We start from the raw sequence: 11,044 nt of genomic DNA on the forward strand, positions 1-11,044 counted from the left end.
GCCACGATGGGCCAGAGCTGCTTGAACAAGCCCCGCGCCTTCTCGAGGACCACTAGAGTGCATCCACCTGTGCCTGGGTTGAGCCAAGCCCAACTATGGCTGCTTTGTCTCCATTGCAACCCACCCTCCCCACCCCCACCCCAACTTCTGCCCTCCTCTGCTGCCCACCAGTGCTTCTGGACCAGCAGCACCCCCATCACCTGGGTGCAGAGAAGAGACAGGGGATCTCAGGCTCCACCCAACTACATAGCCAAGATCTGCATATTAACGAGATCTCCAGGAGGGAGAGGGGCTTCCCTGGTGGCTCAGATGGTAAAGAATCTGCCTGCAGTGCGAGAGACCCTGGTTCATCCCTGGGTCGGGAAGATGCCCTGGGGAAGGGAATGGCAACCCCAGAATTTCATGGACAGAGGAGACTGGTGGCTTCTGAGAGGTCGCAAAGCATCTGACACTACTGAGAGACTCACACTTTCACTTTCAGGAGGGGGAGGGGGCAAGTCACCACGTGTTCACTGCGCCTGGTGCTGTGGTCCTCTGCCTTGTATAGTCTGTGAATGCGGGGTCATTGCGTCTTCCATAGTCAGGAATGGCTTCCCCAGTGGCTCCTGCGTGCCTGCTAAGTCGCTTCAGTCCAGTCCTGCGTCGGCAAGCGGGTTCTTTAATCCCTACTGCCACCAAGTGGTGAATAATTCCCCGGCAGTGCAGGAGCTGCAGGAGACCGGTTCAACCCCTGGGAAGGGAAACTTCCTTGGGGGAGGTAATGGCAACCCACTCCAGCATACCTGCCTGGGAAATTCCATGGACAGAGGAACCTGGTGGGCTACAGTCCATGAACGGCTTAGCACACACGCATAGTCAGAAGTAATCGAGCCTAATTTCCTCAGTGGAGACTTTCTAGAAGCTCCAGTTAGTTACTCACCTAGCAAGAGTTGTTCTTAGTTCCTTAGGAGCGTGATTATATTCATTCTGGAGAAGAAATTTTTTCATGAGTGAACAGCAAGGACCGCGGAGGAAAAAAAATGATTTTAGTGGTTTAAAGGAAAACAGAAGTTAGGACTTCTCTTCCCAGACTCCACCCCACCTCCAAACCTCTGTTTTTGACCTTTTCTCTACTCTCCAGGTGGTTTCACAGGTGGAGACAGGCAATCAACAGTGATTTCTGTGCTCTGCACATCAACCCTGCAGTCTAGCCTGTTCTAGTGGGAGGGGGAAGTAGCGCTTTGCCCATGGGGTTGTCAGAAATCATGACTGACAGACTTGCAAGCACTGGCTGCACAGGCCAGACCACCTATCACTCCTCCAGCTGCCAACACGCCATTTATCAGCCACCGTCAGGAGAGCATTGCTGTTGCAAGGAATGAGGCCACTTCCAATTTGAGTGAGATCCTACATGCTCAGTCGTTCAGTTGTGTCCAACTCTTTGTGACCCCTTGGCCTGCAGTTTGCCAGACTCTTCTGTCCATGGGATTTCCCATGCAAGAATACTAGAGTGGGTTGTCATTTCCTCCTCCAGGGGCGCTTCCTGACCCAGGGATCAAACCCTCATCTTCTGCATTGCAGGCAGATTCTTTACCACTGAGCCACACTGTGAAATATCTCTGAATGGGAATATCTCTGAACAGGCTTAGCTCAGTTCAAGCAAGGAGTGTTTTCCCATGATCTTTGCTGCTAAATTCCTTCACTTGTCACTGCTCCTCTGAGTTAGTGTACCATGATTTTCTGTGCTGAATCTATTCCTATGGTGATAGCAACTTTCTTTCCTCAGCATCAGGCCAGTCCAGCGGGACCATGCGGTCTGTAAAGTATTAGGCACCCACTGAGGAGCAGGTTGGATGGCATCACGGACTCAATGGACATAAGTTTGAGTTAACTCTGGGAGTTGGCGATGGGCAGGGAGGCCTGGTGTGCTGCAGTCCCATTGAATCGCAAAGAGTAAGACACAACTGAGCGAATGAACTGAACTGACTATGTACAGGGTATCTAGAGGGTATGGCAATCTAGGTGGCAATCAGTAAGACAGAAATCATCATGAGAGTCTAGTGTAGGCCCTAGGAAAGCATGCAAATACCTAGGGCAGAGGCAGGTGTGGAGTTTGCCTACTCAGATCTGAACAAGGTTCAGAAGAGACACTGAATGAAGGGCAGAACGGGAGGAGGCTTCATGAAAGAGCTAACAATAGGAGAGAGAGGGGAAGGTCACTGCCTGCACCGCTAACCCAGAAGTGGGAAGTACAGTCCTATGTGAGAAGTCCCAATAGGGTCATTCTGTGGCCAGAACAGAAGGTTGTGGAACAGGGAAAGACAAAAGGAACACACAAATACAGATGCTGGTGGGAGCTCGCTGGCTGATTAAAATGAATGAAACTGCCCAACTGCAGGAGAAACACTGGCCCAGCACAGGGGCCAAGTATTGTCCATGCTCCCACTGAATGTTTTGTTTTTTTTTTAAATGAGCTGTAAATCCAGATTTTGATGTGGCCTCTCCCAATTTTAAATGGTTTGCAGCCATTGTGGAAATGTTAAAAGCATCCTTTCTCTCATACTGACGTGTCTCCTAGCCCCGTTCCACCACATATGACTCCCTTTCTTTTCTCTGCTCCCCTTTCCCAGGGTCACACAGTGCCTGGCGAAGATGGTACCTGTGGACAACAGGCGGTGGGGTGGGAAAGGGTGAAGGGAAGAGAAAGTGCCATGGTGATGGAAACTACCAAGTTCAGTTACTCTCCAGTGAGGCAAGCCATAAGTTCCTGGTAATTGCTCTTTCTCTCTACCAATCAGAGATAGCACCCAGGAGACCAAGATGAACATCTGGCCTACCTATTTTATTGACATATATTTTACATACCAGAGAATTTACTCTTCACTCATTTTCAGTGTATCATTGAATGCATCTTCGTATTTAGTATGATGTTTGCTGTAAGTTTTTCTTTATAGATACCCTTATCAGGTTGAAGAATTATGCTTCTCTTCTTAACTCATTGAGCAGTTTTTATTATAAAATGCTGTTGGATTTCACCAACTGCTTTTCCTGTATATATGAAGGTAATCTTGTGATTTTTGTCCTTTCTTCCATTAAAATAATACATGACATTAGTTGATTTCCACATGTTAAAACAACTGCATATCTGGGATAAACCCAACTTGGCTATGGTGTATCATCCCTCTTATATGGTGCTGGATCCAGTTGATCAGCATATTGTTGAGCATTTTGTACATTTGTCATGGCCTATCATTGTCTTTCCTTGTCCTGAATTTATTCACTTTGGTATACAATACTGGCTGTGTAAAATGAATTGGGAAGTGTTCCCCTCTCTTTAAGATTTTGGTACAGTGTGTGAAGATCAGTGTTCATTCTTTTAATGATTGGTAGAATTCAGCAGTAAAGCCATCTGAGCATGGGCTTTTCTTTGTGGAAAGAAGTTTTACATACTAATTAAAACTTCTTAATTTTTAAAGAATTTTATTTCTTTTTTTGTTGGCTGTGCTGGGACTTTGTTGCTGCCTGCAGGCTTTCTCTAGTTGCAGCTATTGGAGACCACTCTCTTGTTGCAGAGCATGGGCTCCAGGGGGCACGGTCTTCAGTACTTGTGGCACATGCGCCCAGTTTCTCCATGGCATGTGGAATCTTCCCAGACCAGAAATCAAACCCACATTCTTCACTGTGGTAGGCAGATTCCTAAATAGTGGACCACGAGGGAAGTCCCCCAAGTCCTGACTTTTAATAGTTTTTTTAGATATTCTATTTCTTCTTTTTAAATATTGTTTGAAATATATCTATTGATACAAATTCATATAGCTCACAATTCGTCCATTTAGAGTGTAAAATTCAGTCATTGTTAGTGTGTTTGGAGAGCCAGACGAGCACAACCACAGTCAATTTTTGAAAATATCCAGCACACCAGTAAGAACCCAAGTGGATGAAAATTCACAGACACTGTATCCACCACCACCACCCCAGGCCCACCCCAGCCTTGCATGTGTGTGTTCAGTTCCTCAGTCATGTCTGAATCTCTGCACCCCCTGGGCTGCAGCCTGCCATGCTCTTCTGTCCATAGGGTTTCCCAGGCATGAATACTGGAGCGGATAGCCATTTCCTTCTCCAAGGAGCAAGCATGTTTTAATTTCATGGCTGCAGTAACTATCTGCAGTGATTTTGGAGCCCAAGAAAATAAAGTCTGTCAATGTTTCCATTGTTTTCACATCTATTTGCCATGAAGTGAGGGAACCAGTTGTCATGACCTTAGTTTTTGGAATGTTGGGTTTTAACCCAGCTTTTACACTCTCTTCATTCACCTTCATCAAGAGCCTCTTTAGTTCCTGTTTGCTTTGTGCCATTTGGTTGGTGTCATCTGAGTATCTGAGGTTATTAGTCTGTTTTATTTCTTAAGTTCAACATCAAATTGAGATCATAGAGTATTTGTCTTAGCATATTGCCCTCCAAGTCCATCTATGCTGCTGCAAATGGCAAAATGCCATTCATTTTTATGTCTATGTAGTATTCCATTATGTGTGTGTGTGTGTGTGTGTGTGTGTGTGCACATACCACCCCTTATTTATGCATTCATCCATTGATGGACACTTAGATTGCTTCTGTATCTGACAATTGGAAACAATTCTACCATGAACATTGGGGTGCTTGTATCTTTTCAAATTAGGGTTTTTGTTTTTTTCAGATGTATACTCAGGAATGGAATTGCTGGGTTACATAGCTCAATTTTAGTTTTCTGAGAAATATCCCTACTGCTTTCCACAGTGACTACACCAATTTACATTCCCACCAATGTTGCACAAATATTCCCTATTTGCCACATTCTTGCTATCATTTGTTATTTGTGTTCTTTTTGATGATTGACATTCTCACAGGTGTGAGGTGACAGCTCATTGTGATTTTGATTTCATTTCCCTGATGGGTTAGTGATGTTGAGCATCTTTTCATGTGCATGTTGGCCATCTGTGTATCTACCTTAGAGAACTCTCTTACACTGTTGGTGGGAATGCAAACTAGTACAGCCACTATGGAAAACAGTGTGGAGATTTCTTAAAAAACTGGAAATAGAACTGCCATATGACCCAGCAATACCACTTCTGGGCATACACACTGAGGAATCCAGATCTGAAAGAGACACGTGCACCCCAATGTTCATTGAAGCACTGTTTATAATAGCCAGGACATGGAAGCAACCTAGATGTCCATCAGCAGATGAATGGATAAGGAAGCTGTGGTACATATACACCATGGAATATTACTCAGCCATTAAAAAGAATTCATTTGAATCAGTTCTACTGAGATGGAAGAAACTGGAGCCCATTATACAGAGTGAAGTAAGCCAGAAAGATAAAGATCATTACAGCATACTAACACATATATATGGAATTTAGAAAGATGGTAACGATAACCCTATATGAAAAACAGAAAAAGAGACTCAGAAGTACAGAACAGACTTTTGAACTCTGTGGGAGAAGGTGAGGGTGGGATGTTTCGAAAGAACAGCATGTATATTATCTATGGTGAAACAGATCACCAGCCCAGGTGGGATGCATGAGACAAGTGCTCGGGCCTGGTGCACTGGGAGGACCCAGAGGAGTCAGGTGGAGAGGGAGGTGGGAGGGGGGATCGGGATGGGAATACGTGTAACTCTATGGCTGATTCATCTCAATGTATGACAAAACCCACTTAAATGTTGTGCAGGAATTAGACTCAAACTAATAAAAAAAAATTAAAAAACAAAAAAAAGCAGGGGTGGGGCTCTCTAAAAAAAAAAGAAAAGAAAAATTTCTATTCAGTCTTTCTGCCCATTTTTAAAGTGTTTTTTCTTTTTTCCTGACACTGTGTTTTTGAGCTATTTATATATGTTGGATATTAACCCCAAATCAGTCATTTGCAATATTTTCTCTCATTCAGTAGGTTCTTTTCATTTTCTCAATGGTTTCTTTTGCTGTGCAAGAGCTTTTTGGTTGAATTAGGTCCCTGTGCTATGCTAAGTAGCTTAAGGTGTGCCTGACTCTTTGCCACCCTATGGACTGCAGCCCACCAGGCTTCCCTGGCCATGGAGCTCTCCAGGCAAGAATACTGCAGTAGGTTGCCATGCCCTTCTCCAGGGTATCTTCCCAACTCAGGGACTGAGCTCTCATCTCTACTGTCTTCTGCGTTGGCAAGCAAGTTCTTTACCAGTAGTGCCACCTGGGAAACCCATTTGGTTATTTTGGTTTTCATTTCCTTTACTTTAGGAGATGGATCCAAAAACAAGGCTGTTGTGATTTCTGTCAAAACGTGTTCTGCCCAAGATTTCATCCAGAAGTTTTCCATATTCCATCTTACACATAGGTCTCAAATCCATTTTGAGTTTGTTTTTGTATAGAGTATTAGATAATGTTCTAATTTCATTGTTTTCCATGCAGCTGTCCAGTTTTCCCAGAACCACTTACTGGAGAGAATCTATTTTCTCTACTGTATACTGTATTCTGGCCTCCTTTGATGTAGATTAGTTGACCATAGGTGCATAGGCTTGTTTCTATGATTCCTATCCTATTTCATTGATCTGTACGTCTGTTTTTGTGCCAGTACCATACTGTTTTGATTACTATAGCTTCGTAGTATAGTCTAAAGTCAAGAAGCTTGGTTCCTCCAGCTCAGTTCTTTTCTCTTTTTACGTTATTTGGCAGTGTCTGGTCTATGTTGCAGCACATGGGATCTTTGATATTCATTGAGGCATGTGGGATCCTCAGGTGCAGCATTCAGAATCCTCAGTTTCAGCACCTGGGATCTTTCTAGATGTGTCATGCAGGGTCTTTAGCAGCAGCTGCAGCATGTGAACTCTAAGTTGTGGCATGTGAATCTCTGTTGCAGCATGCTAACTATTAGTCGCTGCATGTGAAATCTAGTTCTCTGATCAGGGTTCAAACCTGGGCCCCCTACATTGAGTGAATGGAGTCTTAGCCACTGGAACACCACTGAAGTCTCTCCAACTCTGTTCTTTTTTCCCAAGATGGTCTTGGCTATTTGGGGTCTTATGTGTCCATACAAATTTCTAGTTCTATGCAAAATACCATTGGTAATTTTAATCTATAGATTGCCTTGTGTAGTATATTCTTCTTACAAAACTGATTCATCCAATCAAAGAACATGGTAAAGTTTTCCATTTTTTGTGCTGTCTTCAATTTCACTTGTCAGTATCTTACAGTTTTCCAAGTACAGGTCTTTTGCCTCCTTAAATAGGTTTATTTCTAAGTAGTTCATTCCTTTTGAAGCAGTTAAATGGGATTATAAAGGTAAATGGCTAATACACTGAAGTTCTCTTTCTGCTACATGCTGTTAGTGTACAGAAATGCAAATATATTTTTATATATTAATTTTTTATACTGCAACTTCACTGAATTCATTGACGAGCTCTAGTAGTTTTCTGGACCAGGAGGCTGGGAGGTCTCTCGGCCAGAACAAAAGGGAAGCTCAAGTTGCCATGGGTAGCCAAGGGGATTAGGGGTGGGAGAGCATCTCGCAGGAATATGTAGGGGCAGCCAGAACATACAGGGAGGTAAAGGCGGTCACGGAGGTTCAGTCATTGGCAGGGAGCACCCTGCCACAGTCCTGATAGCTGAGGAGGCACCCGAGAGTGTTTGTGGGGTCCCAGACAGTCTAAAATGGAACTTGCCTTTTCAGGGGTATGAGGCATCCCTGGGTCACATGTGAGGGTACTGAATAAGGCTTCTGTCTATGGGAGACACTGGGCAATTCCATCTAGCTCACCCGAGCTGTGTCTAGAAACATTTAATTCAGACGGTGTTTCAGCCCCCAGTTTGCGAGAATCGACAAGGTAGCCCACCCCTCAATGGTGACGGGAGGCTTCCAGCATGGAACCTAAGTCCACCGGGAGATCAGTGCTTATGCGCCTCAGATCACCACGTGGCAGTCTTAAGTGTCAGGACCATCGCCACCTCCTGTACCTCTTCCAAGTTTTCAGGACCCCCTGGGGCAGGTGTCCCTAGGATTACCCATGTGGGGAAGCAGTCTCAGATTGGGTGAGCCAGGCAGCTGGGGATCAGCAGGGTTGTGGTGCCAGCCGTGGCATCTCATCCCTGGAGCCCTCTCTCTCACCCATTGGGCCTAGTGCCTGGGTTGCAGATGGCTAACGCCACAAAGTCAGAGGCATTTCTGATTCTGAAAGCCCTGGGAGGATCCTCAACCCCAGAAACAGTGTTGGGGTGGGGGAAGGTGTTAGTAGGGTGGGATGCCCATGAGGGCCACATCTTTGATGCTAGAGCACCAGGCCAAAGAGCAGGATGGCAGCTCTCATGGCGTGGACACAGAGCCAGATGGAGGTCCTGTGGACCTCAGTCACGGAAAAGGAAGCCACACTGTGCATGAAGGCCCAGGGTGATCACTCCTTCCCACCTGCTGGGACCACAGTGTGCAGAGCAAGGCCAGTCTGTTGTGGACATAAGCAGGCTGGTGAGCCCATAGGATGGCAGCCTGTCCTTCTGTGTCCCCAAGACTTTACCCATCACCTGCACAGCCCCCACTCTTGCCTCCTGCAGACTGATGGCAGGGCCAAGAGCGGATCTGTATGGGGTCTGACTGCCCATCTAGGGACAGTGCCCAGAGGGCCAGGTGGCTGTACCCTTGACCGTGGACCCCCACCCTGGACATGACTGTGCTTGCGTGCAAGGGTGCCATGCCGAACCCTCAAGACACCTATGAACACAGAGGAGGGGCTGACTTTGAGGGTCACACACCTGTCGGTGCGTGTCTCCCTGGCTTCAGGGCTCCAGGACCAGAAGGCCATGCCCGGTTTGCAGGAGTGCTCAGCCTGAGACTTCACGCCCATGTACAATTGTCATGGTGCTCACTGCCATGACGAGCGTGGACCAGGAGGCTGACATGCTGACCAGCCTGGGTGCAGTCAGCCCTTTATTAGGTCATTTAATGACTGCCTTGTGATGTCAGACCTGAAGAAGCAGAGGCCTTTGGTGAAGGGCCTAGCACCCTTGTGAGCCTGGACTGTTCCTGGCAATTTCCCTGTCCCCATTCCAAGAAGAAAGGATGCACGGCCCTCCGTGGGGCTGTGGACAAGGAGGTTGCCATGATGGATGGGATGCCCAGCCTCGGGGCGCTCCCTTTCTTCAAAACACAGGGCCTCTGGTCCTTGGCTCAAGGAGCTGTGCCCCTCCCTGTGGACCTTCCAGTCGCCCTGGCCCAGCTCATGCCCACGGGCCACCACAGCTTCAGGCTGCTGCTAGAAGAGAGCACTTTCCAGGCTTTGAGTTAAGAGCCTTTGCTCAAGAGGCTGCACACCCAGTGTGCTGCCCTGGCTGGGGGAGAGGGCAGCCTCCTCTCCCTCCCTTTTCCCAGGAAGCGGTGGTCCATTGTCAACAGTCACCGCTTTGTGTCCATCTGGTGGGAGGAAGTTGCCACTTGCATAGGCATCAATGAGGAGCTCTTTGAGAACATTTTGGAGAGGGTGGGCTCAGACAAGGTATTTGAGACAGACTGCATGAAGAGCTTTTTCCGTCAGCTTAGCTTGTATGGATTCAGCAAAGCGTGCCAGGATGTGCTCACCTCCCTCTGCCTGACCACCCTGCTCATGGAGGAGCCACCTGTCTGTGTCCTGAGCATGGTAAAGGCACGGGAGTACCTGCTGGCCCTGGGGGTGGGGTGGATGCCAACCTCAGGGCTGCCGGGGTCCTGGCTGGCCTGCCGGGAAAGCTTTGTGTAAAGACAGGACTGGGAACTGGCATGACTGCCGGAGCTGCCAGTGCTGTAGGCTGCATTGGGGAGTTGTGAGGGGGAAATCCTAAGTGTTCTCAGCACAAAGAAGTCACTCTCCCTCTTTCTCCGATGGGGATGTCTGTGTGAGATGACGGGGATGAGCTGAATGCACAGTAGGGATCAGGTCAGGATACCCGGGGGCCAGGAATCACTCTGTACCACTGACCCGTGGGCCTTTAGATCCCAGTCACACCAGGGAAAGAGATGACACTGCTCAAAGGCTGGACCTTCCTGTCCTCCTCCAGGGTACAAATGGGCCCACGGTGGAGGCAGGTGGGGGGAGGCGTTTGTGTGTTCCCATGACTCCCTCACGGCTCAGACATGAAAGAACCCGCCTGCAAGGCAGGAGACCTGGAGACGATCCCTGGGTTGGAAGATCTCCTGGAAGAAGGCATGGCAACCCACTCCAGTGTTCTTGTTGGGAGAATACCCACAGACAGAGGAGCCTGGTGGGCTACGGTCCATGGGGTCCCAAAGAGTCGCACATGACTGACTGACTAAGCACATGACTCCCATAGCTATGGAGAAGAAGTTTAGTGTAAAGAAGCACAGGTCCTTTCCTGGGAAGTGTTGGTCAGCCGAAGAAGTGCAGACCATGGGTCGACACCTGCATAGAAAGCAGAGAAGCTTGTGCAGTCTGCCTGCTTCAAATGCCAAGTCCCCACTCTGGGCCTTCAGCGAATACTCCTGGGCCACTCTGTCATTTACCAAGGCCGAGAGGTGATGAGTTACTGAGCCTTGAAGATGGGCAAGATGGGACACCGACTCCTGTGGGACAGGGTCCTGCTTTCTCCGTGAGGCCTGGAGATGGCTGGGTGAGGGCACCCAGGGTCCTAGCCGGGATGGTGCTGGTTTCAGTAAGCCTTTTGAGACTGAGACTTTGCTATTCTCTCTCTCTTTGGTGAACCCCGTCACAGTTCTGCTCCAGGCCCCTTTTTAAGTGAGACAGCCCACACCTCCTTGGGAAGATCAAGAGTATAGGGGGCGTTAAGTCAGCATCTCAGCAGGTAGAAGGCAGGTCAGTAGCCCTGGACGTCCCTCCTGCGTGCAGGACCATGAAGCCACAGGACGGCCTGTAACCCTGCCCTGAGGGTGCCCAGGAAACCATGGACCACCTGGAACTTGCTCCCGCCACCCCATGGCCAGGACCTTTGCCACTCCTGCTGCTGGTTCAGGACAGAAGCCCCGTACCCCTTGATGCATCCTGATGCCTGCCCAAGGTTACACAATCTCCAGTTTCTCTAATCCCAGTCCTGATGGAGGTGGCCCTGCCCATCAAGGG

General features: G+C 48.0%; 1 protein-coding gene across 1 annotated transcript; it reads left to right on the forward strand.

The window, feature by feature from the left end:
• The first annotated feature begins 8,832 nt into the window (after positions 1-8,832).
• Positions 8,833-10,841, forward strand: LOC136154630 (heat shock transcription factor, X-linked-like). The gene is given in 3 exon segments (XM_065916833.1): positions 8,833-8,895; positions 9,293-9,520; positions 10,704-10,841. Coding segments are annotated over 3 exon segments (429 nt in total).
• Positions 10,842-11,044: the final 203 nt, after the last annotated feature.

This window comes from Muntiacus reevesi, chromosome X, assembly GCF_963930625.1.
Source record: "Muntiacus reevesi chromosome X, mMunRee1.1, whole genome shotgun sequence".
Lineage (NCBI taxonomy): Eukaryota > Metazoa > Chordata > Mammalia > Artiodactyla > Cervidae > Muntiacus > Muntiacus reevesi.